The sequence below is a fragment of the Haliotis rubra genome, unplaced genomic scaffold (genome assembly GCF_003918875.1).
Source record: "Haliotis rubra isolate DU_JTF1 unplaced genomic scaffold, ASM391887v1 Scf712, whole genome shotgun sequence".
NCBI classification, from domain to species: Eukaryota; Metazoa; Mollusca; class Gastropoda; order Lepetellida; family Haliotidae; genus Haliotis; species Haliotis rubra.
Window position 1 is genome coordinate 312,290 of NW_025767427.1, and position 25,704 is coordinate 337,993.

The 25,704-nt window shown below is 39.0% G+C and overlaps 3 protein-coding genes and 1 long non-coding RNA gene across 4 annotated transcripts; 3 read left to right on the top strand and 1 right to left on the bottom strand.

Annotated features, from left to right (window-relative positions):
* Positions 1–20: 20 nt before the first annotated feature.
* LOC124259193 lies at positions 21–3,370 on the top strand. Its single transcript, XM_046693292.1, has 5 exons — positions 21–213; positions 1,533–1,648; positions 2,103–2,238; positions 2,739–2,850; positions 3,291–3,370. The coding sequence occupies exons 1-5, from the start codon at positions 125–127 to the stop codon at positions 3,342–3,344; spliced, it is 507 nt and encodes a 168-aa protein (XP_046549248.1). The 5' UTR covers positions 21–124; the 3' UTR covers positions 3,345–3,370.
* LOC124259195 lies at positions 3,354–7,163 on the top strand. The gene is made up of 8 exons (XM_046693293.1): positions 3,354–3,492; positions 3,860–3,972; positions 4,473–4,596; positions 4,944–5,059; positions 5,370–5,434; positions 5,626–5,784; positions 6,062–6,229; positions 6,600–7,163. Exons 1-8 carry the CDS (start codon positions 3,478–3,480, stop codon positions 6,791–6,793), a joined length of 954 nt encoding a protein of 317 aa, XP_046549249.1. The 5' UTR covers positions 3,354–3,477; the 3' UTR covers positions 6,794–7,163.
* A 1,055-nt stretch (positions 7,164–8,218) lies between these two features.
* On the bottom strand, positions 8,219–10,056 carry LOC124259197. The gene is made up of 3 exons (XR_006893775.1): positions 10,030–10,056; positions 8,362–8,386; positions 8,219–8,263 (listed from the first exon to the last, which is right to left on the bottom strand). It is a non-coding gene; the product is annotated as an uncharacterized LOC124259197 (long non-coding RNA).
* Positions 10,057–15,906: 5,850 nt separating this feature from the next.
* LOC124259206 (sulfotransferase 1B1-like) lies at positions 15,907–21,654 on the top strand. The gene is made up of 6 exons (XM_046693302.1): positions 15,907–16,003; positions 16,781–16,958; positions 17,347–17,667; positions 18,700–18,803; positions 19,738–19,900; positions 21,154–21,654. Exons 2-6 carry the CDS (start codon positions 16,796–16,798, stop codon positions 21,279–21,281), a joined length of 879 nt encoding a protein of 292 aa, XP_046549258.1. The 5' UTR covers positions 15,907–16,003; positions 16,781–16,795; the 3' UTR covers positions 21,282–21,654.
* Positions 21,655–25,704: the final 4,050 nt, after the last annotated feature.

Here is a 25,704-nt window from a genome sequence, read left to right on the forward strand (position 1 = left end):
GGGATAGTATAAGCTATTCCAATCAAAATGCGTATCGCTAGTGGCGTTCCCTAGCGACGCCATTCTGTCCCCAAAGGGCGCTCATGGAAGGATCAAAATAGTCACGCTGGCGGAAAAATCAAACATGGCAGACGTAGATCCACACTTAGAAGCACCGGAATGGTGTCAGGCGTCGACACCAGCTGCACTTAAACGATTTTCACGTGGATCTGCGTGAGTATAAGGATATTTTTTATGTTTCAATCCGTTTAGATGTTTACAATGTGAACGATGACTTCTGCACAGCTTTCAGCTAACAACGACGACAGGAATCGGAAGTTTCCAGTGTGAGTTGAGATGAAAACATGTACATTGATGTATTGTTGCTCAATTCGCACTCGAAACATCAGGTTCTTGTGCAAAGGTTAGCCACTGTGTGACCATTGTTTATTTGTTAAGAAACCATACTGTCTCTTCGAAAGGTTATTTTTAAATTATTAAAGCACCGTCTTGGCAATAACACTTATGATAACTGAAGCTGTACATCGACGTTTAATTTAAAGAGGCGCCCATAAAATATCACGTGCATGAATTGAAATGATTTCTTCTGGTTCTTGGCGTAAGCAGTGTTTCAGAACTTATTATTTTTTTCGCTTATGTGTGTCATTTCAAAACAGTTTATGCCATCTTAGGCAACCCAAACAGTCATACATTTTAAGGTAAAAAGCACACAGAACAATGTGTAGTGTAGCTGACACAACAACAAAAACAAACAAACTAAAACAACTACCAACAAACAAAAAACAATTGCGTAGCCTAGTTGTCAAAACGCTGTTTGTGTCATCTAAAAAACGTTTATATCGTCTTAGGTAAACAAACAAAAATACATTTAAAGATAAAAAACAAAAACACACAGAACAACGTGTAGTTTAGCTGACAGAACAACAAAAACAAACAAACTAAAACAACAACCAACAAACAAAACACAATTGCGTAGCCAAGTTGTGTTTGTATCATTTCAATAAACTTTACATTGCCTTAGGTAAACAAACAAACATACAGTTAAAGATAAAAAACAACAACACAAAGCAATTACGTGTAGTGTAGTTGACAACAACAACAAAAACAAACAAACCAAAACAACAACCAACAAACAAACAAAAACAATTGTGTGGCCAAGTTGTCAACAAGCTGAAATGTGAGCAGCTGGTAGGAGGATAAAAAAGTACCAAAGGTCCAGGAGATCTAACATGCCTACCAGCATTTCCTTTTCTTGACAGTTGGGCTTCATCCCTGCATGGCTGTGGTAGACCAAATGTTGAAAGTCTTGTCTGAAGAAGAACCTGATGTGATTGTATTATAGCATACATTTGTACTTCCCTTAAGTGTTTTAGGTTTGCTGTAATAGTTTTAAACCAAGGGTACCATACAACTTTTAACTTTAAGCATTTGATTTTCATCATTATACAGTCTTTGAATCAAAGGATGTTTGAAGTAATTTCCAATGCTGGGTATGGGTTCTACTATTTCATGTTTCAATTTTTCTTTTTCAGTTCAGTGATAACACTTCTTAACCTGCTCACAGACAGTGCTAAACTGGAGAGAAGAATCTGCAAAATATACAAGGACTTCCAAACGAAATGGGTGGATAGTGTGATGACCCAAATTGGTAAGTTTGTACAGACAAAAATGTCATATCTTTGCGTCATGTCCTATAACAGGTATGACATGAAAACAAAGCCCTAAGAATACCAGTCCCATTTACATAGCACACTGACTTGTAACCAGGTGTATGCCATCTTGAGAATCTGTGTAATTATTTATGTGTACATACATGTGGATTCTTGACATATAAAGTGAAATCTGTCTGTAATGAGTTTATGGTTTGACCATAAGTCTCATTCTGATGCAGCATTAGTTAATAGCCAGAGGAATGCTCTCATATAAGCCTATATATGTTTGTTTATGTGTACATACATGTGGACTGTTGACTTATGAAGTGAAATCTGTCTCTAATGAGTTTATGGTTTTGACCATAAGTCTCATTCAGATGCAGCAATAGTTAACAACCAGAGGAACACTCTCATATGAGCCTATATATGTATGTTTCTGTGTAAATACAGGTAGCAACTTAGCATATGACCAGGTGAAAACTGTCATGAACATCTGGATGGAAACTGTAAGGCAGAAGGAGGATCTGCATGCTAAATGCCTTAAAGCCATGTATGCTCCAAGAGGCCCAATTGATCTCCTTCATCAGTAAGTACTGAGTCAGATGAAATATATTTACATACTCACTGACTTAAGAGAGAGTGAGCATTAAGATGATACTCTTTCAAAGCATGGCTACTAAACAGTGCTTATGACAATAGCTGACTGAAGTATAAATCACATTGCTGCTATATATCTGATATATATGTGTGACAACGGATTTTGTGTCATTGATCTTTGGTTGTACTCCAGTCACAGTTTGTCTTGGAGCCAGTACTTCATAATTTATATTCTTCTGTCATACAACTGGATTTTGTTGACTGGCATAGAACAGCATTCACTCTGAATACCATTTGTGCTGTTGAGTTAAGCACAGTAGCAGAAAAAAGATCCCTTTCAGTCTTTAGTGGCATTTGAAAAAGGTCAATTGGTTTTTGTCAGTTGGCTCGTGTAAGGTATTGTGAATGAACTTACCAGGAGAATCGTTATAGTTTCCATTTCATGATCTTGCAATGAATTTGTTAATTTGTTTATAATCTTGGTTTCAGGTACATCCACTCAGCAAATGTCAATACTTCAAAGGAGGCCATACACTCAATGTATGTGAGGGCAAGGAAAAGACAGATTAAGCTGGAGAAGCAGATTGACCAGCTGAAAGATGTGAGTGGTTATAAACAGACAGCATCAGCATCAGTTTCAGCAAACGGACCTTGTTTTTAGAATAAGTTGCTTGTTATGCCGTTAGATTCAATGTTGAACCTGTACAGTAAGGCAATTCCATTGCTGTGTAATTAAGTCATGTGATACTTTTTGGCCTCCAGTCTTTTGGTGCAACTTGATGACTCTCTTTAAGAAGGGTAACATTCACCTTTCAAACCTGAGGCAGGTGTAGCTAGAAGAGATGGACATGCTTTCTGTTTCCAGGGTCATTACTTATTAATATTTATATATTCATTAATTTTCACACTCATTTTGCCTTTGAACCCAATGGAATCGATTTCAACTGATTATGAATGACAATGTTGTGTTGTGGTCTGTCAGTACAGGCCATGACAACAACACAAGCCTGTCAGTGGGTTTATTCCTCCATGCTATTCCAGGAGTTCTACCAGACAAAGGACAAGGCAGATGACTTCAAAGCCACAGCTGGATGAAGCCTACAGAGAGAGGGAGGACAATCCCACCAAGTTCCAGGCTCTCTTGGGGCACTGGCAGAAACTAGAGGCTGAAGCTGCAGGGGCCAAGACAACCTACAGAGACAAGCTCAGAGAGGAAAAATCCACACGAATGACTTTCATTGAGGTAGGGACACAGATGAAAAACAGATAGTTTCTCTTGTTGCTTGGAAACAGTTAAATTGCTTTGTCTTAGTTCATGTGAGAAATGTCTGTGCATCAGTCATAATGTTTGGCTTCCATGCTTGATTGAATCAAAGGGAGATAACCTCAGCTGCATTTATCAATGTGCTTTTAATATTTGAAATGTAGAGTGTGGATATGTCTCATGAAGTCAATAGTGAGTAGCCCATGTATTTGTGGCAAGACTGTTAAAGACACAAGCAGATGGACTTCTTACAGATGCTCTATGGACAGAATGGAAAAGGACTTAGTCTTATAGTGTATTTTGTTTTTGAGAATGTTTAGAATCATGAGTGATATTTGTTTTTCAGGAAATGAAAAAATTCCAGAATGATTCTGACGCCTTTGAAATGGCTCGTCTTGAAAACCTAAAGGACGTTTTGGGTTTGATGTTGAAGAGCAACAAAAATGTAGAGTTTCAAAGGTGAGGCTTTAAATATGGATGGATGCTTCTTTACCTAGGACATTAATTATAACTGGCTTTAATAGTTGCAAGGACAGCCACCTAAAATCCTAGGATTGTCCCTTACTTTCAGGACACCTAATAGAGTTCTATATGCTGCTGCTGCTATAGTGATCACTCTGCCCCCAGGGATCTGAGCAAATACTAGCACTTATTTTCATGCTATTATTGTTTGATTGACTCTCCTGACATGACTCTTTTGCAGTTTATAATAGTCCTGTATTTTTTTAAAACTGAAAACTGTCAACTGACCTTAACAAATCTTGGAATCTGTTACTGCGTTTCCAGTCTGTATCAACTGTTAAGGCGCTGTTAATATTTAGGGACAGACCATGTGGTGTTCGGGTGGATGGGATATTTCAATGGAAGCTACCCCTACCAGAATATCAAATGGCCACCCCTTTACCAACTCTGAGTATGTTAAGGTATCCTGTAAGTAATATTCATATTCCTTACTTCAGGAAAGAGAAACTGAAGGCAATATTTGAAGAAGGTATTTCTGAACTTGAAAAGTTGGACATCGAGAGAGAAATTGCTGTCTTCAACCAGTTCTACGTGTATGAGCATAAGTTTCCACAGGAAGAGGTGAGTTAAGCAGGTCATTGAAAGTGTTCAACATTGATCGAACTATTGGTTCCGTAACACAATGTTTGAATTTGTTTCGATACAGCAGTGATATTAAATATTCAGCGACATGTATGATGATAATCCCCAGTAAGTGTTGTAAACCTGTATTGTATCGATACAGCAGTGATAGTAAATATTCAGCGACATGTCAATATTGTGATGTATGATGATAATCCCCAGCAAGTGTTGTAAACCTGTATTGTATCAATACAGCAGTGATAGTACATATTCAGCAACATGTCAATATTGCAATGTATGATGATAATCCCCAGTAAGTGTTGTAAACCTGTGTTGTATCGATACAGCTTCACCCATCAGAAGTCAACGAACAAAAGGCAAGTAGGACATCAGAGGAGAAATCCGACATGGCATCATCAAAGAAGTGGGCCACATCAAGAAAGTCCATGGTGTCAGATGTTGTGTAAGTCATCTTTGGGTATCTTTATTGATGATCTGAGCCCCATCTGATGTCTGGCAATAGTTGTGAATCTTTGGCAGTAAACATTCAGTCTTTTGTATAAACATTCAGTTATTGGTGTAAACTTTCAGTCATCCGTGAGAACATTCATTCAGAATAAATGCTGCTCTGCCTTGTTCAAGGGGTATACGTGTCCAGGGAACCTCTGAAAATACTGTTAGAAATTAAGGAATTGCTGTTGTAGAAAATGTGAAAGGCATCAGCACTCTGTCATTTGTTCTGTTACTGAGTTGGTGATGTATGTGTTTTACAGTCAAATCCTGCCAGCCAGAGACAACACAACTGTGTTTGTACAGACCAGGGTAGATTCAGATGAGGGTGAGTACTATCGGTAAAGGCGACAGGATTATTTGTGTCCTTGTACATGACAGGGTTCGATTTAAGGAGAAGAAACCAACTTGGTGATCAGTATTTTCACTTTGCATTGCAATCCCAAGGTACTTGGAGACATTTGATTTTCAACAAGAGGGTTTTTATCCATAGTCTGAATGGAATGTATATTTCTTCAGACTCATGGAAGCATTCCAGTCCCATAACTGTCACTACCCCGAGGCTGGTGACTGCATCCCAACCACCTGATGTTGAGATTCCCAACGCTGTGATGGAGACAATAACATATAGAGCTCCCGTCATCAAGGAGACCATAGTGGAAAATTTCAAGGGCCTCTGTAAGTATACTTTCTTGTTTTATCAGGAGGCCTTGAGTAAGTTAGTGTTTAATCTCACTGAACATAATGCTTCGTTGTCCAATTCCTGAGGGACAACATGTTCCCTTCAACATCTTGCAGGACTGTTTAACATGTGGACTTGTTTAATATGACTTAGGACTTCTAATTTGTGAATGATGTTGAGTTTGTTTCTAGTTATATATTGAAATTGAAGTTTACCAAACCTGAACAAGTTCATAAGCACCATCAGGCTGAAAGGTATTGCTTCCTTTTTCAGCGGACTCCGACTCTGATGTTGACACCCAGACAATGAGTCCATCACTTCCAATGACCCAATCTTCAGACCCCAAGAGCATCTTGAAGTCAGCAGCAGGCAAGAAGGTCAAAGTGTATGCTCTGAAGGACTTCACTGCTCGCTCAGAGGATGAACTGACATTCAAAGCAGGTAAGTTGATAGACATAACATTATTCATTACCGTAATTACATCTGACTGTGTTACACATGTTCATTTCATTAAGGAGAATGAGAGAATGTTCAATGAGTAACGTAAGTGGTGAGCCAGTGAAGATTGATATTTGAAGCATCATTTTCATCTTCAACAAAACAGGATGACATCAGTGATGAGGAATCTGCTAATAATGACCATTTAATCTACAAGTATTGTACATGATTTCTAGTGTGGTGCGAAGTCCCATTGCTATATATTTCCTTGTTTTGAATTGTACATCATTGATGAAGAATCTGCTCCTGAGGGATATAACATGAACTACAAGTATGGTAGATAATTTCATTTTCCTTGTTTTGAATTTTGCAGGACAAAAGATTTACATCAGTGACCATGAATCTGCTCCTGATGTCCGAGCATATGGATACATTAAGAAGGGGAAGCTGATGAAGAAGAAGAAATATGGCTTCTTTCCTACACAGCTGATCACCACAGTTAAGTTGACAGGCAAACACTCCTTCTTGAAGAAGAAATCCTCCAAGAAGGGTACTGATGGAAAGTAAGAAATCTTAGATATGTTTACTGATGGATTTCCCTAACGGACTTGGCTATGAACTCTTCAACGATTTGGAACTGCGAATGTTTTTATATTTGTTGATTTGTTTTGACATGGATATATTGTTTACTGTTCTTATTGGAACAATGCTATTTCATCTGTGATATTTCTTTGATAGTATTTAATGATATAGGTATTTATAATTGCATGCATTTTTTATGTGATTCATTGGTGGATTGTTTTGGATCAGAGTACGCAATAACTTTATGATGCAATTTGTTTATAGGATTGACAATGTTCAGTCACAATTAATGACCTGTGTGAATCTTCTTTATCAATATATTTTGATTAATATAAATGTATAAACTTGGATACTGAATTAAGTTTGAATTTGAAAGAACCCTGTGTGTGGATATACATGGCACAGAACATTATTTTAAATGATAAATTGTATTTTTCAATGACCCTGAAGCTTCAGTGGGGAATTATTTTAAAGTTGATAAATTCATGATCTTCTCTCGATCCAGCTTTACAGTCTGAATGTGAAGTGTTCATCAGAATTTCAAATTCAATAACTGTTGTAGATTAAACACAATTGATTTCAAGAATATGTAACTTTTATTTTTAAAGTATATTTCGTTATTTCTGAGGCTGTTCACAAAATCCCTATCATTCAAGAAATTGAAGATGATTGAAGAAATGTTCACACAAATCCAGTTCAAACATACAATCTGAAATACCAGTGTTGGGAAGCAATGTACCTCCAGAATGAGAATGCGTTATAAATTGTGCTATAGTATGCAAATTGATTATGTGATTGACAAGGTTCAGTCAGTTTAAATGACCTGAGTGAATCTTTTTCAATATATTTTGATCAGTATATATGCATATACAAGGATACCTGCGTGTGGATATATATGACACAGTACATTCTATTTAAAACTATATATTATATTTTTCAATAACCACATGTTGAACCTTAAAGCATCAGAGAGGAATTATTCAAAAGTTGATAAATGTCTTGTGTGGGTCAAGCTTTGTAGCCTGGTCTATTTCTAAGTTATATCTGAATTTTAAATTCAATAACTGTAGTAGAGTATGAAACTGAATACAATTGTATTCAATAATATGTAACTAAGATTTCATAGTATCCCTCATTATTTCTGATGTTGTTCACAAACTCACTGTCACATAAGAAGCTGTAGATGATTGAAGAAATGTTCACTCAAATCCAGGTCAAAGATGGGACGATAAAGGTTATGATGGTACGGTAGTTGTTATTGAGTAAGAAAGAGGCTTGCTGCGAAAGTGTTATTCTGTTGGGAAAGTGTTATTCTGTTGGGCCAACAACCTGGGAAGCAATGTACCACCAGTTAGAGTAGGGCCAACAGCCTGAAATGTCTGTGGTGGGAAGCAATGTACCTCCAGTTAGAGTAGGGCCAACAACCTGAAATGTCTGTGGTGGGAAGCAATGTACCTCCAGTTAGAATAGGGTCAACAACCTGAAATGTCTGTGGTGGGAAGCAATGTACCTCCAATGTGAAACCTGACTGTGGTGGGGAAGCAATGTATCACCTCCAGTCAGAGTAGGGTCAACAACCTGGGAAATGTACCTCCAGTGTGTGGGAAGCAATGAGTAGGGCCAACAGCAGCCTGAAATGAAATGTCTGTGGTGGGAAGCAATGTACCTCCAGTTAGTAGGGAGTAGAGTCAACAACCTGAAATGTCTGTGGTGGGAAGCAATGTAGGGCCAACAACCTGAAATGTCTGTGGTCCAGTTAGAGTAGGGCCAACAACCTGAAAATGTCTGTGGTGGGAAGCTGAAATGTAGCAATGTACCTCCAGTCAGAGTAGGGCCAACAACCTGAAATGTCTGTGGTGGGAAATCCAGTCTGTGGTGGGAAGCAATGTACCTCCAGTTAGAGTAGGGCCAACAACCTGAAATGTCTGTGGTGGGAAGCAATGTACCCCAGTTAGAGTAGGGCCAACAGGGCCATGTGGTGGGAAGCAATGTACTCCAGCAACCTGAAATGTCTGTGGTGGGAAGCAATGTACCTCCCCAACAACCCAGGAAGCAATGTAGAGTAGGGCCAACAACCTGAAATGTCTGTGGTGGGAAGCAATGTACCTCCAGTTAGAGTAGGGCCAACAACCTGAAATGTCTGTGGTGGGAAGCAATGTACCTCCAGTTAGAGTAGGGTCAACAACCTGAAATGTCTGTTGTGGGAAGCAATGTACCTCAGGTGAAAGAGAGCAATGTAACAGCAACCTGAAATGGTCAACAACCCGAAATGTCTGTGGTGGGAAGCAATGTACCTCCAGTAAGAGTAGCATCAACAACCTGAAATGTCTGTGGTGGGAAGCAATGTACCTCCAGTCAGAGTAGGGCCAACAACCTGAAATGTCTGTGGTGGGAAGCAATGTACCTCCAGTCAGAGTAGGGTCAACAACCTGAAATGTCTGTGGTGGGAAGCAATGTACCAACCTGAAATGTCCTGTGGGAAGCAAGTGAGTAGGGAACCTGAAATGTCTGTGGGAAGCAATGTACTCCAGTCAGAGTAGGGTCAACAACCTGAAATGTCTGTGGTGGGAAGCAATGTACCTCCAGTTAGAGTAGGGTCAACAACCTGAAATGTCTGTGGTGGGGCAATGTACCTCCAGCAATGTCAACAACCTGAAATGTCCAAGTTCCAGTTAGAGTAGAGACCAACAACCTGAAATGTCTGTGGTGGGAAGCAATGTCCCTCCAGTTAGAGTAGGGCCAACAACCTGAAATGTCTGTGGTGGGAAGCAATGTACCTCCAGTTAGAGTAGGGCCAACAACCTGAAATGTCTGTGGTGGGAAGCAATGTACCTCCAGTAAGAGTAGGGCCATCAGCAATGTACCTGAAATGTCTGTTGTGGGAAGCAATGTACCTTCAGTTAGAGTAGGGCCAACAACCTGAAATGTCTGTGGTGGGAAGCAATGTACCTTCAGTTAGAAATGTCTGTGGTGGGAAGCAAGTAGGGCCAGGGCCAACAACCTGAAATGTCTGTGGTGGGAAGCAATGTACCTCCAGTTAGAGTAGGGCCAACAACCTGAAATGTCTGTGGTGGGAAGCAATGTACCTCCAGTTAGAGTAGGGCCAACAACCTGAAATGTCTGTGGTGGGAAGCAATGTACCCCCAGTTAGAGTAGGGCCAACAACCTGAAATGTCTGTGGTGGGAAGCAATGTACCTCCAGTTAGAGTAGGGCCAACAACCTGAAATGTCTGTGGTGGGAAGCAATGTACCTCCAATTAGAGTAGGACCATCTACCTTATTAGTCTCTGTTGGTTCACTATTCTTGGGTCCAACAGTGTTATGGGACAAGTCCTTATGTTGGATATGATAAACTCTTCAAATCAAGAGATCAGTTAATGAGTTCTTACAGGAAGACGATGTTGTAACATGTGAGGTCGATGAGAGACCTAAAGTTCCTTTTTTTGAATGGAATGTTGCCAGTGTAAATCTGTAGGTAGGTGTAGGAAGGGGTTCTATGGTGAACGGGTTTTTTAATCCTCAACCCCCCTCTTCTCAAACCTTCTACGATTTGCTTGAGTGACGATGAATGGTCATTGGTAGAAATGTTCTAACATCTGAGGTCGATGAGTGACGTCAAGTTCCTCCTTTGGATGGACTGTTGCCAGTGTAAATCTGTAGGTAGGTGTAGGAAGGGGTTCTATGGTGAACGGGTTTTTTAATCCTCAACCCCCCTCTTCTCAAACCTTCTACAATTTGCTTGAGCGCTGATGAATGGTCATTGGTAGGAATGTTCTCACATCTGAGGTCGATGAGAGACCTCTAGTTCCTCCTTTGAATGGACTGTTGCCAGTGTAAATCTGTAGGTAGGTGTAGGAAGGGGTTCTGTGGGGAAGGGTTTACTTATCCCCACGCCCTCTTCTCAAACCTTCTACGATTTGCTTGAACGATGATGAAGGGTCATTGGTAGAAACTTGATGTTGAACAGAGGTCACACATGTCACATATGTCATACAGAGGTCACACATGTCACACATGTCATACAGAGGTCACATGATGACAAGTTTCAGTTACTCTGACATATTTTTTTTTTTTTTGTCATTCTGGTATATTCAGGTTTGTAAGATTTCCAACCTAAGTCCCATTCTCTTTTCTTGTCTACAGATTTCTTGAAACTGTTTTTTCAATACATGTATCACCTTGTATGAGAGTTGTGAACAACATCAGATTTGTTTATTACTTTGTATTGTAAGTATTCCACATGGACCCACTGTCCTAACTTTATCCAGGTATCTAAGAATATGCATATTGGATTTTCCCCAAAACTTTGATTGTTTCACCCTAATGTGTAAATATTTTACATATATGGCTTGTTTCCAGTATTTTATTTGTAGTATATATGTTGTTTAAAAAAAAAATGTGATAGCATAAACTTTTTGAAAACATTGTGTGCAATTTGTTTGTGATATATATTGGTATTTAAATGTACATTTGTGACAGAGCAATCCTTTACTCTTTTGATATTTGTACTGCCTTGATATGCCTTACATTCCAACTTGGTATGTTGTAGATGGATGAAATAATTTTGCACTATATATGTTCCAGCTTCATACAGTGTTTTATTAATATTAGCAGTGTAAAGATTCTTGGAAAAAAATGTGATAGCTTAAATTTTATCAAAACATTTTCTGTTATTTGATTGTGATAATTGTTATTTACATGTATATTTGTGCCACAACAATCCCTTGCTATTTTGAGAATTGTATTGCCTCTAATGTGCTTTACACTACAGTTGGTGATGGATAACATTTGTTTAGAATGGTGATGATCTGACTGATGATAGTATGGTATCGATGATACTGATGACTATGTTTTTACAATTGTCCTGGGACAATATGGTGATATCAATCAACTCTTCACTAGAGCTATTTGATGTATTGCCTTGTCAGTGTATATACTGACAGCAATAGATTATGGGATGGCAGTGTGCAGTTCCACAGAATATTATGAGTAAAGATGATAGTAAAGTTTGTTGATAATAATGATCATGTCCTTTTTGGCATGGTGATATGAGTATGATGATGATGGTGGTGGTGGTGATGATGATGATGATGAAGGCCTCTTGCAGAGAGGTTCATGATATGCAATATGCAAATGGTGCTGTAAATTGTATTTACATACAGCGTTTATGTATATTTATATACGAATATACATGAATCTACCACAATATCCATTATGTCTCTTTTGAGGGGATGCCTTGTAACCTTAGTTACAAGGTGCTCAATTTTGTTAACTCTTGCAGTACTAGATACTCTGTACTGTTGTGTTCTACACAATAAAACCATTAAACTATCATCTTGTTTTGTGTTTATTTGTCTGACTTATCGCAGCTTATCAGATGTTGTAGACAGTATCTGATGAAGAATTGCTGGATCTGAGTAAATGTCAGTGGCTTCGGAGGTTATATTTGAGCTTGGTGGTGAAGTTATTTACGTAGGGATAATACACTGTATAGTGGTGGTCCGATTAATTGAAATAATCGAAGATTGGTCGCAATGACTAAACGACCAAGCAATCGATCATGTTTTCTCAAAATCGAACACAAACAATTCTGGAACACTTGTTTGCATTAACAATATTTTTCACAAGGTTGGTTTTGTCTGTTACATTTCATAAACATTACAAGCTCGTTCCAAGTCAGGATTGAATTTATCTTAAAGACTCCAGGAAATTTATGTTCCTAACATACTAGTCCTCCTTTAAAGATGTTAAATTTGCACATGCATTTTGTGGAATTTGCAAAAAGACTCATAAGAACTACATGTTTTTTCTTTGTTTTTTGTGCTGTAACAAACATAACCAGAAAAATTTGATAAATGATGCTGACCAATTATTTTCGATGATTGATCGGTTGTAATGAACCAATCATCAATTATGAGATTTTATCCAATTCCCAACACTAACACTGTATCATGTATAGTATGTGACTTGTCAATGACAAATATATTTATTCCGAGCATCTGTTGTTGGGGTGTGCTAGTGAGTGAGTGAGTGAGTGAGTTTAGTTTTACGCTGCACTCAGCAACATTCCAGCTATATGGTGACGGTCTGTAAATAATCGAGTCTTGACCAGACAATCGAGTGATCAACAGCATGAGCATCGACCTGGGAACCGATGACATGTGTCAACCAAGTTAGCGAGCCTGACTCACCCGATCCCGTTAGTCGCCTCTTACGACAAGCATGGGTTACTGAAGATCAGTATTCTAACCCGGACCTTCACGGGTACTTTTCTAGTGACTGGTATATAAGTAACAAATAGGAGATATTGTTGGGTACAGGCTCACTGTCGTGAACCGTATTACTACACGCTTCCCGATTTTACAATTCACGGACCTCATTGAAGGACAAACGAGCTATATGTTAAACTTCTGGAGTTACGCACACTTAACGCTAAATCGCTTTGTGGAAAGCACTCCTGCTTGGTGTAAGACTAACAGCAACAGACAATTAGGCACGGCAGATTTATTAGGGTCATATTTTATCGATCACAAATTATATTTAATCCATCTCAATGTGCATTTTATATGCACAATCCACCACCATGGACATACGATCTACTGTCGAAGTGTTTGAGTTGAAGGCTGAAGGCGATGGGTTCCGTCTCACGTCATCATATGTACCTAAATGAACGTTGAAGATTTTCCACGTTAGTGATAATACAATTTACATTTTTACTAAACATTTTAAAAAATCACATCTAACATGGAAGTAGTAATGAACAATTGCTTGCTCTATTTTAACATTACACGCACCCTATGGAGAAAATACATCTAAATAACATTACAGGGTAAAATGAATGATTCTGCAATTGTTCCTAAATGCAGAGTATGAAATAAGCCAAAAACCCAGCCAGACATCAGGGCTGGTAACTTCAAAATGTTACCAGCCCCAAATGGATTTAACCCGGCCCAGACAAAAGATATGGTGAATTTACTCAGATGTATCTTAAGAACATTACCAGACCATCGGGCTGGCTAGCTAGCTGTAAATTTAGACCGACCGTCAGAAATCTAGCCCGTCTCGGACGGTCGGACGGGCCTTATTTCATACACTGCTAAATGTGCGGTCAAATCCATTCAAAACAGTTGAGTAGAACGAATTAAAAGCTTTTGGGATTTTCGGATAATTCGAAGCATTTACCTTTAACCTCTACACAACCGTGTTTTATTGTAGATCAACATATTAGCATCTTCCAGAAACCCAAGATCGAATGTTTTGATACATTGTCACAGTCTAAATGCGCTTTTTTGTTGTTTAACGCCGCACTCAGCAATATTCCAGGTATATGGCGGCGGTTTGTAAATAATCGAGTCTGGACCAGACAAACCAGTGGTCAACATCATGAGCATCGATTTATGCAAATGAGATACGATGATGTGAGCTTATATTTGTTTCAGCAGCCTTACAGCTGTATGATGTATGATTTGTAAACAAATCGTGTATGAAGCAGACAATCCAGTGATTGTCACCATACAATTTTCCACACTACCCTGACTGGTAAGTGTCATGCTGGAAGCTATAAACCACAGAATGGCCCAACAAAGAATTTTTGAAGCATCCTGGTACACAATGACTGGTTAACTCAATTTCATAGAGACGCGCAGTTATGTGCACGCGAAACTGAAACACTGATTCAGAAACTTTATAGCACGAGACAGCGCCAGAGAGTGATCGAGGGTGATAACACCACTTGAGTCACATGCGCTACGTACTTTTTTCTCTATTTTAGACATTAACTTTGATTACTTGACTTTTTTGCCGTTTCAGTTTTGATCGGGGGCACACAAAACATGTGATCTGGCTTATTATTGTTCGTTGCTGTTTGCTGGCAATGTGTGGCATATGGCCACGCACTTTTGTTCGTTAAGCACGCTGATTGTCTTGGGCTATTTCAACAGACTATTCCATGACCATTTGATACGTTACGCTACAGTTCTCCCTGTTCTATCTATCTGTCTATAAACTACTTGTAGAACGCTAGGATCTGGTTGAACCACTCAAAAGCGTTGTACTGGGCTAGGAACTGGCAAATGAAAACTTGTTGAGGGTCTTATTGAGGAAACATTGTATACCTTTCGGAAGAAGTAGGTCTTCGGATTTGCTTTGAGCGCTGACAGTTCAAAGTTCAGGCTGAATGGCAGACTGTTCCACAGAGTAGGTCCGGATATATCGAAACATCTGTCTCCAACTGCTCTGGTTCTGTTGGAGGGGACACAGAGAAGCAGTTTATGGTAGGCATACCAGTTATAGACTTATCGTCAACATCATGGACCTTAAAGACATACTTCGTATGATCTCAATGTCCACCTGTTAATATTTACCCACAAACGCTTCATTGTTGATACATTTTCAGGTTTAGAAAGACTTTTAACAAAGAGAATCCTTTTGTGGCTAGTACATAAAGATATAGCTGTTTTGGGAAGTTACTTGTGCGCTGACATGTCTACTTACACCAGCGAATGATAGGGGTGAAAGACTGCCCCCAGATAAGGTATAGTCCGTTTGGCTCAAAAGCGGACCGATGAATTGCAATCTAACTCGAAAACTAATAAACATAAAATACTCAATGAAACGCTGATCATAATTAAAACATCATACCCACTCGGTGAGGTTTTTGCAGAATTTTTGTCCTAAAAATAATAAAGTTGTTTAACAATCTATCATTAAAATATTGACACAGTTCACTGTTTGTTACGAGGGAGGAGTGCAGAGAAAGGGACAGCCAGGTGTTCGAGAACGGATGGAGACGGCACAGCACAGGTTAATGAATAAATAACTTTGTCTGTGAACGTGCTTCTCGAACACCTGGTTGTCCCTTTCTCTGCACTCCTCCCTCGTAACAAACAGTGAACTGTGTCAATATTTTAATGATAGTTTGTTAAGCAACTTTATTATTTTTAGGACAAAAAATCTGCAAAAACTTCACAGAGTGGGTAAGATGTTTTGATTATGATCAGCGTTTCATTGAGTATGTTATGTTTATTAGTTTTCGAGTTAGATTGCAATTCATCGGTCCGCTTTTGAGCCAAACGGACTATAGGTTACCTGATACACACCGCCATAGGAGGAACAAGGTCATCACGACATATGCTCTCAAGGACAGCTGGCATATATGAACTTGCAAGTAGGACAAGGCAGCGATCCACGTCTCTGGTATGTAATAAAGATTGATTACTGTTAATTTGGTGCTATATCTGTTGTGTGTCTCGTGAAAATAGGACAAATATATCACATATAAATAGTGGAGATTGTATTATTATAATGCTTGCTCCTAAAACATGCTAATATAAACGTTAACGTTAGAGATAGGTAGATTAGGATATAGTGCATTAGCTGAACACGTGCTGTCGTTTTTACATGCTGTACAAAGTAAAGAAGTTAGCAGGGGTTTAAAGTGTTGTGGGAAATACGTCTGATTAAAGGTGTTCAACCGTGCAGACAAATCCTATGCAACATATACAGTGTCATTCTTTTCATACTTCTACAAGACACACAGCCACGCATGCATTCACACAACCACACAAACGCACACACACGCATAACCAGACATTTACAGTTGTCTTGCTTGACTATTCTTTAATGGGGCGGTGGGGTAGCCTAGTGGTTAAAGTGTTCGCTCGTCACGCCGAAGACCAGGGCTCGATTCCCCACATGGGTACAATGCGTCAAGCCCTTTTCTGGTGTGCCCGGCCGTGATATTGCTGAAATGTTGCTAAAACGGGCGTAAAACTAAACTCACTCACTCACCTTTCCTTAATTTCTTGGTCTTGCGTCGCTAACTTCGGGACACTTATGAAAATACCGAAATATTTTATTGGCAATTTTGGAATGTACAGGTAACTACCTCTTGGTTGACACACTCTAACAGTTTTTTGCATGTACAATTTCGTGAATCAAGAACAAACATGTTTCACCCAATTTTCAATTCAGTTTGGTTAATCCAAAATGCCGGTGATGCAAATAAAAGACAGCGAAGGATACAGCATGACGATGCGACAGGTCGGGGAGAATCGGATACCTCCGGACTTCCCCGAAGACGTGATCCAAGAAGTGCCCAAATTGAGAATCAGGGACGATGATATTGTGATTGCAAACTGGTTGAGATCAGGTAACGATTAAATTGACAACCCGTGGCAAATCCGTGTTTTATAACTTGTTTTAAAAAGTTTCAAAATGCATTCACATATTTTAATGTATTTTAGGGCTGGCTAAAATGATTGATAATCGGAAACATCGCTGATAGGAAAAATCAATAATGATTATCGATATGAAAATTGTATTATCAATGGTATCGTACAATAACTTTTCTGATAGAAAAATGTTTTAATTATCTCACACAATGTACAAATTTAGGACTCTATTCATGGCCTGTTTCTAAATTATGTTCACGATCGATATTTATCGATAATCGATCGATATTTAGTTAACGATTATCGATCTCTGTGATCTATATCGATAGCCAGTTCTAGTGAATTTACTAATATTTTACAACATAGGTACACACTGGGTGTTTGAAATGATCAGTATGCTACTCAACGGTAATACAGAGACAATTCGTAAGAAAAAAGAGGACCACATGATGGAATATCAGCCAATCAGCTTGCTGGATGCCGTGCCATCTCCGCGAGTTTTAAACACCCACCTTCACTTCCGGTATCTGCCGGAAGACATGAAAACGAAGCGCTGCAAAGTGGTTTACTTGCTGAGAGATCCGCGAGATGCTCTGGTGTCTTTCTACACATTGCAATCGACTCGGCCTGTTGTTGGATATGATGGGAAGTGGAAAAACTGGGCTGCGCTCTGTCTGAAAGGGGAGGGTAAGTTTCTTTCTTCTTTCTGTATTTTGAAATGACCTTATCAAGTAGTGTCGACGGATAGTTTGTTTGTATCACAGGGGCTTGTAACGCATAGGCGCTTGGCTCTGATATGTTTATAAGTATGACCTATATATATATGATATAAGAAAGGTGTGTCAGTAAATCGAAACAAAATGGCGGCTCAGCTTGGTACTTTACAGAGGTCAACTGAGCATAAATTGTGCAGTTTATTCAACGGTCAAAGCGATGGAAGCGTTTGTCAGACCGAAACCAGCCGAGCCGAGCCGGTCCGCCATTTTGTTTCGATTTACTGACACACCTTTCTTATATCTTATATATATAGGTCATACTTATAAACCTATCAGAGTCAAGCGCCTATGTTGTAACGCTAAAAACTGCCATCAAGGTATATACTGTCACTGACGGGGTCTTAGTACTATATATAAAGATTTGTTTAACGTCGCACGTATGTAAGTATTTGAATCTTGACGGGACAATCAAGTGATTGCCATCATAAGCATCGATCTACTCAACTGGGATACTATAACACACATGTCATGTTCGTCGGCTCTTTCAACATTCATTGCTGAAAAGCAATTTTAACCCGGATCTTCAATGGTTGTGGATAGAGTTAGCTGGACAATTATTTGAAGTATGAACCCTTTGCATAATCAAAAGGACTAACAGTATATTGAATGATTCTTACTACCTACAATGCATATGTCAAGGAATCCAATACTGACAATACCAGGTAATTAAAATAATACATCACAATATGCTAGCGCCCCGTTGCACAAAGCGATCTTAGCCTATGACTGTCGTAAGCCTTTGTTAAAGTTAGGGAGTTGCGATCACCTTAGCACTATGATAGCTTTGTGCAACTGGGCCCAATTGCAAGTAATATAGTGATTAATCAAAATGTCATTGAGAAGATATGATGATAATTTAGATAATGTATCAATTACATATAAGCGCTTGGAAGTTGTTCATGTAAAAATCAAATATCCCTTCACTGCTGAGCTTATATTCCAGTGATATGGGGCTCTTGGTTTGATCACGTTCGTGACTGGGAGAGAGTGTTCCAAGAATATCCAAACCTAGATGTGCATTTTTGGTATTATGAAGAAATGAAGAAGGTAAGTATTGCATTGGATATTGATGTTATGCCTAAATGTCTAAAGACTTAACAATGCATTTTACGGAAACATTTTCAAATATCATATAACTCCACAGCCGGTGAGCATTCTGAATACCTGGGGAATGAACGAATGTATGTTGTTTAGTGCAACAGACAGTAAGGCCATAATTTCACGGCACAGTGCATAGAAAGAGTCTTGACAAGGTAAAGTTTATATTCTTCCCTATTGACATAAGTTTGATGTGAAAGTTGAGAGTTTTGAATTGTATATTTTGTACAAGTATACATGATGTCTGTTTTTCGAATTGCTATATGGTTTTTGTAAACATGTAGAACAAGATGTCTGTATTTTTCGAATCAAGCTATACTGCCGTTATGTAATTATGTAAACATAATGGGTCAAGAATAGGAGATGAAGTATCGGCGTGAGGAGTGGACGCTTTTAGGTTCAGTGACGTCATGTGATTTGCACTTTTACGTCGCAGCGATGACTTAACATACCATCATTCACAGCTAAATATCACGGCGGGGTAATCAAACACTAGAAACGAAAGCTCTCTTCACAATGTTTTACATTGTTTCATATATACCCAACTGCGACAGTAAGGTCTATGGCAGAATAGATATCAAACTGGCTGCATCGTTTACTCTCCATCAGCTTCGATGACAGCACGCGGACAACCTATTAAACAAAGGATGCCGCGAATCGAAATAGTGTTACGATATTTTCTTAGTCTAAACCATTCATCACTGACTCGTCACGTGTACATTATATTGAATGGATATTGCAAGATGACGAATCGTCACACCTGTGGCAGAGGTAACTAAGCTGGGACGGAGGAGTGAGCTGGGACGGAAGGAATCGTGTCTTTACTTTCACACGTCATATGAAAGGTTTTGATGAAATATATTTTGGTAATTCCGTTTTGTAGAATCCTCTGGAGGAGTTACGCAAGGTTTCCGTGTTCCTTGGCACCAACTCTTCGGAAGAACTGCTTCAGGCAATTGTGGACAAGTGTCACATAGAGAGGATGAAATCTGACAAATTGCCTTACGAATGGTTGGAGAATGGCGAATGCAAACACTATGAGAAAGGTATTGTGCATGTGACATACGTTGCCCATATTGTTATACCTTGTGTGTACGTGACACCGTGATGCAAATCCGTGAAGTGCAGTGTGAAAGTGACACTTTCGATGCAGTTAGAGAAATCATTGCAATTTATATTTGTATAGACATCATTACAAAATGTAACATTTGTCTCTACTATGACAACATTTGGACAAAATCCCTAATAATCCAAGTATATTATTTTTCCGATGTTTGCGTGTAATTGCAAAAAACGCACACAAAAACATGGAAAAAAGGACATTTCCTTCGGTTTCTAAATTGCAGCAATGTTGTATGATCGGTAACTATGATGTTAATAGTTCTATGACGCCAGACGGCCAAGCACATTGTAATCATTCGATAATTAAGATCACCCTAGCGATACACTGTCTAGTTAGATGGGTACAATGTGTGAAGCCCATTTCTGGTGTCCCCCGCCGTGATGTTGCTGGTATATTGCTAAACGCGGCGTAAAACCAAACTCAGTCAGTCAGTCTAGTTAGATAATGTTCCGGAGCCCTTGTTCATGAAACATTCGTAGCCCTAAGAATTCTTAACTTTGATCGTAGCCAGTGTGTTAAGAATGGGCGTTTAACACCCACCCCCCTCCTCTCAAAATACCTGGATCCGCCCATGGCTATACTATAGGGTCTAACAAACCCTAGTAGAAGGGCTACGAACGTTTCGAGAGTAGCTAGCCTAAGTACTCTATTGCGTGTCTTTAAGGACGACTCATTTGGACTGGGTGACAAGACCTCATAATTAGCTGCCGGTATATCCGAAATCGTTGGACGTTTCTCGTTCTGTTTGCCAAAGAATTGGCTTCGATTCGATTGTTGACGGACATACGCCATGCATCCGGTTGCGGTTGTAAATATGCAGACATATACGCCTGTTTTGTAATGAATTTTGTCCATGTACAGTACTGCGTTTACAACGGACCCTTGAAGATCCGGGTTCAAATTGGTCTTCAGCGAACCATGCTTGTCGTAAAAGGAGACTAACGGGATCGGATGGTCGCTGACTTGGTTCCCACATGTCATCGTATCCCAATTGTGTAGATCGATGCGCATGATGTTGATCACTGGATTTTCTGGTCCAGCCTCGATTATTTACAGACTGGCTCCATATAGCTGGAATATTGCAACAAACAAACAAACAAACTAGAATAAGTGGTCCCTTTAAGTTCGTTATAACCGTTGTTTACCTGTATCAAGGACATCACTTCCTGATTTCAGGTGTGGCCGGGACGTGGAAAGAGATTTTCACAGCTGAACAATATGAAGAGTTCGAGAAGCTCTATCGCCAGAAGATGGCCGGGTCTAAGTTTGAGTCACGATACAGGGGCCCTGTTGAGGTGTTGTAAAGCAGAATCTGTGTACTGCGATATACACAGCATCTGTTGTACATATACATGTCACGGCCTTAGCTTTCTGTTGTCTTGAATACAACCAAACTGTATGCCAGTCCTTCCTGTTGAGTCAAGGAACTGATTAACCTTTTACATTACTGTTTTGCCTAAACATGGAATAATAACGAGTCTTGACTTCAAAGAGTCACATTGTTAAAGTCGTGATACCATCCTTATTCAAGAGACAGCATGTCTACTTTGCAATACACTGCTTGTTAAGCATGTCAGAGTGAAAAACGTTGATTCGGGATACGTATTGACAACCCTTATGCATTAGATTGGGTGTTCAATGGACCTGGTTGAATGTGTGCCATCGCACGAGTTCACATAGAAATAGTTAATGTTATGAAACATTATTGTATGTACTGAACACGGAATGTGCAGTCTAAGTAAACTTAGGCCCAGTATTATTATTGGCGGATCCAGAGAGGGGGGTTGTCAGGGGGTTGGACCCCAACTTTGAAAATGACTTAAGGCCACATTGAAGATTTTTTTGCGTTGGCGGAGCTAATGGGGGGAGGGGGGGTTTCAGGTGCAAAAAAACAAAACAAAACAAAAACAAAACAAAAAAAACCCTCTTCGAAATTCCTGGATCCGCCCATGGTTATACTATAGGGTCTAACAAACCCTAGTAGAAGGTCGCGTCAGCTAACCTTTTGGACTGACCAATCAGAACACAGCTAACGAAATCGCGAAAGTTAACATTTGCACATACCGTTTGAACCTTTGCCTCAAAAACTCGAACGATTCCGAGTGCTGTTTTCCTCACGATCGCTTCCGAGTGATACACATGGAGGACGCAATGAGTAAACAGTCGCAGAAAAAAAGCTTTTGTCAATATTCAAGGATGTCATCTTGCGGAAATATAAGCTAATAGTAACCATGTCATTAGAAACCCCTAAGCGTATATACTGTAGGTCAAATATCTCTGTTTTATGTGGATTTTCGTTTGTTGATAGATCAGTGTCAGCGACCAGGGAAGAAAAAATCTCAAAACCGTTTTGTAAGTCCCGCCTAACCCTAACAAGTAGTCGTTGTCTGATTGGTTAAATCCGTTCGGCCGTCTCGCGTTTGATTGGACGGTCATAGGTCGCTGAAAGGTTAGCTGACGCGACCTTATACTAGGGTTTGTTAGACAGTATAGCAGTGTAACGAATAATATTGAGCCTAAGTTTACTTAGACTGAAGGAATGTGCCAATATTACCCCAGGAAGTGTATAAATTTACATCCTTCTATTGCGTGGACAAAGACACAATATTTAACAATCATTATCCAGATGTGTTTTGTCTTGTCTTTGTGATATATATGGGGAGCGGTGTATGTGTCTTCATGTTAGGTGAGGGGCGGTAGGGTAGCCTAGTGGTTAAAGCGTTCGCTCGCCACGCCGAGATCCTGGTTTGATTCCACACATGGGTACAGTGTGCGAAGCCCATTTCTTGTGTCCCCCGCCGTGATATTGCTGGAATATTGCTAAAAGCGGCGTAAAACGGTTTCACACACTGTACCCATATGGGAAATCGAACCCGGGCGTTTGGCGTGACGAGCGAATGCTTTAACCACTAAGCTATCCCACCACTTAAAATACGTATAAATACTGATGCATATGGCCATATAAGTTCACTTTTGATCATTATTTGTTTCTGTAACATTTAACATGTATACTCATTCTTTTGACAACCTTCACAGCAAAAATAACTTGGTTTCCGGACATCGGAAACCTAACGGAAACAAAATGGAAACTTAAGTTTCAATTAGGTTTCCGGACTGTTTCTCTACATTTCCTTCAAGTTTCCGGAAAGAGGAAACTTACAAATTACCCAGTTTCCAGTATGGCTCCAGTGCGTTTCCGTTACCCAGATTCCAGTATGGCTCCAGTGCGTTTCCGTTACCCAGTTTCCAGTATGGCTCCAGTGCGTTTCCGTTACCCAGTTTCCAGTATGGCTCCAGTGCGTTTCCGTTACCCAGTTTCCAGTAAGGCTCCAGTGCGTTTCCTTTACCCAGTTTCCAGTAAGGCTCCAGTGCGTTTCCGTTACCCAGATTCCTGTATGGTTCCAGTGCGTTTCCGTTACCCAGATTCCTGTGTGGCTCCAGTGAGTTTTCCGTTACGCAGATTCCTATGAGGTTCCATCGGGTTTCCCTTATCCTCTACTTTCAGATGGTTTCATTTATTTACTTAGTTCAATTATGTTTCCCTTTGATTTTCGTTTCTATTAATCACATTAACCATGTTCCATAAGTTTCAGTAAATCAGAATCTGTATGGCTCCATTTGGTTTCAATTATTAGTATTCAGTGATTACCATATGTCCATCTTAAATTATGATTATTCAACTATATTAACTGTAGTTGAAATGAGTGTATTATATATTTGAATGTATTATGTCATATATTTTATTCATAATACATTCAAATATAAAATAAACTCATTTCAACTACATTTCAACACCACATGGACAGTTAAATCAACACCACATGGACATAGAAATAAATAAATACAAAATAAACATATCATGTCAGTCGATTTCTGTTTATTCATCATAAACATAGATCATGTATGTTTCAATGTTACAATTAAACATTGTCACAAAATCCCGTCAGTTGATTCACACTAAAAACACACAAACCACTTGAGAGAGAGAGAGAGAGAGAGAGAGAGAGAGAGAGAGAGAGAGAGAGAGAGAGAGAGAGAGAGAGAGAGAGAGAGAGAGAGAGAGAGAGAGAGAGAAAATAAATATTATAGAGGGGTTGGCATTTTTTTAATATGAGGGACATTAATTTCATTTTAATCTTAGTCTAAGAAACAACAAATTTAGTTGTTTTTACCTAAACAGGGTGATTACAGGAGATAATTAAATGTACATTTAGACATTCCATCCTATCCCTAACTAACATGAATCATATTCTCAATGACCAGGGTGGAAGATCTTTAGGTGGTTGGAAAGCATATTGTTGGATGGTGTCGCAAGTTCTTCATGTTTGCCATTGGAGCGCCAGACACCACTGGCGATGTCAATTCTGGGGTTAGGACTGCAGCCACCTTCTGTGTTCTTTTCTCTGTCCAGTTAATAGTAGCTAGATTCTTCAGGCGCTGTTGGCGTTTCTGGGAGGAAAAATGAAATTCTTGCATTGCGAAAGTTATGTCCAACATTTATTCTTGAGAGCCGCACTTGTTCTAATTATATAATGGCACATTACGGTGATGGGTAATGACATGAGATAAGGAAAGTTATTCTATTACAGGTATATAGCGATGTGATAATATGAAGCACATCATGTCAGTTAAGTGACTCAGGAAGTCTATAAACCGGTACAAATGATATTATATAATCCAGTTTCAGGAACTTACAGATCGGATTCTTTTGTTTCTTTTAGCATCTTTCCTGTGTTTTTCTTCCTTTCCTCGAATCTGCCGACGTCGATCGTCCATCTTGCTCCTCCAGATTATCCAAAAGGTTTCTATTAAGAAAAGCAAATGAGTTAATTTTCATTCGTCCAATAATAGATTATTACAATCCGACAAACATTCATTATTTTGATTATTATCATATTCACCATGTATCAAACCAAGTAATAAGTAATTGTGGTACATTCATTACTGCGAGGGTGTGAGAAGTTTTCTATTAACATGATCGACATGATTATACAGCAATTATGCACTACATAATGGTATGCTATGTCAATTCTACTAATGCTAGATTTACCCAATTCAGAACAAGAAACGAGTTGATGCGATATTAATTTTAGTTTGCATTAATGACGTCTCTTATGTTATAAAACCCAACATATATATTGATTATGATGCCGAGCAATAATAAAACTTGGGGTAACTTATTTTACCTTATAAATAAGTAACTTATAATGGATTTTCAAGGGACTCCACGAACTTTTCCATGATTCTTCTCACAATAGCCGAAAACAAAAAGAGACACACATTTGGAGTAAGAACATGTGTCGATTGGTAATATTTTCCACCTAAATATCATGAACTACTTGTTTCATCTATATCTGTTGCCTTGCTGCATATAACAATTTTTTTAAATATATTTTTATTCCGTCAATAACCTGAAAAGGCGAACACGCCAAGTGGCTTATATAAACGCCGCTCCAGTACACGGTTCCAATATAGCTGGATACATAATTGAAATAGTCCGACAAGAAAAGAATAATACTGAGACAAAATTACACTCAGAAAAATGACTGAACAATAGATATTTGGTTATGGTGTTGGTTGTGCCTAGCAACGAAAAGAGCTGCCGCAGAAAATCAAGTTATATAAATATCAGACTCATCGTACAGGAACACATATATATATTTGTCTTATGGTTATATTTTAACGGAATGTTCAGTTGGTATCAACAATAATGTTGTTTTTAACAGA

Excerpts from the sequence above, each read along its gene's own strand:
- LOC124259193 (XM_046693292.1), top strand. The coding sequence starts at position 125 with ATGGCAGACGTAGATCCACACTTAGAAGCACCGGAATGGTGTCAGGCG. Across the intron at positions 214-1,532 it reads CGATTTTCACGTGGATCTGC|TTCAGTGATAACACTTCTTA; the intron begins GTGAGTATAAGG and ends TTTCTTTTTCAG. Across the intron at positions 1,649-2,102 it reads TAGTGTGATGACCCAAATTG|GTAGCAACTTAGCATATGAC; the intron begins GTAAGTTTGTAC and ends GTGTAAATACAG.
- LOC124259195 (XM_046693293.1), top strand. Across the intron at positions 5,060-5,369 it reads TCCATGGTGTCAGATGTTGT|TCAAATCCTGCCAGCCAGAG; the intron begins GTAAGTCATCTT and ends TGTGTTTTACAG. Across the intron at positions 5,785-6,061 it reads GGAAAATTTCAAGGGCCTCT|CGGACTCCGACTCTGATGTT; the intron begins GTAAGTATACTT and ends TTCCTTTTTCAG.
- LOC124259206 (XM_046693302.1), top strand. The coding sequence starts at position 16,796 with ATGCCGGTGATGCAAATAAAAGACAGCGAAGGATACAGCATGACGATG. Across the intron at positions 18,804-19,737 it reads ATTATGAAGAAATGAAGAAG|AATCCTCTGGAGGAGTTACG; the intron begins GTAAGTATTGCA and ends TCCGTTTTGTAG. Across the intron at positions 19,901-21,153 it reads ATGCAAACACTATGAGAAAG|GTGTGGCCGGGACGTGGAAA; the intron begins GTATTGTGCATG and ends TCCTGATTTCAG.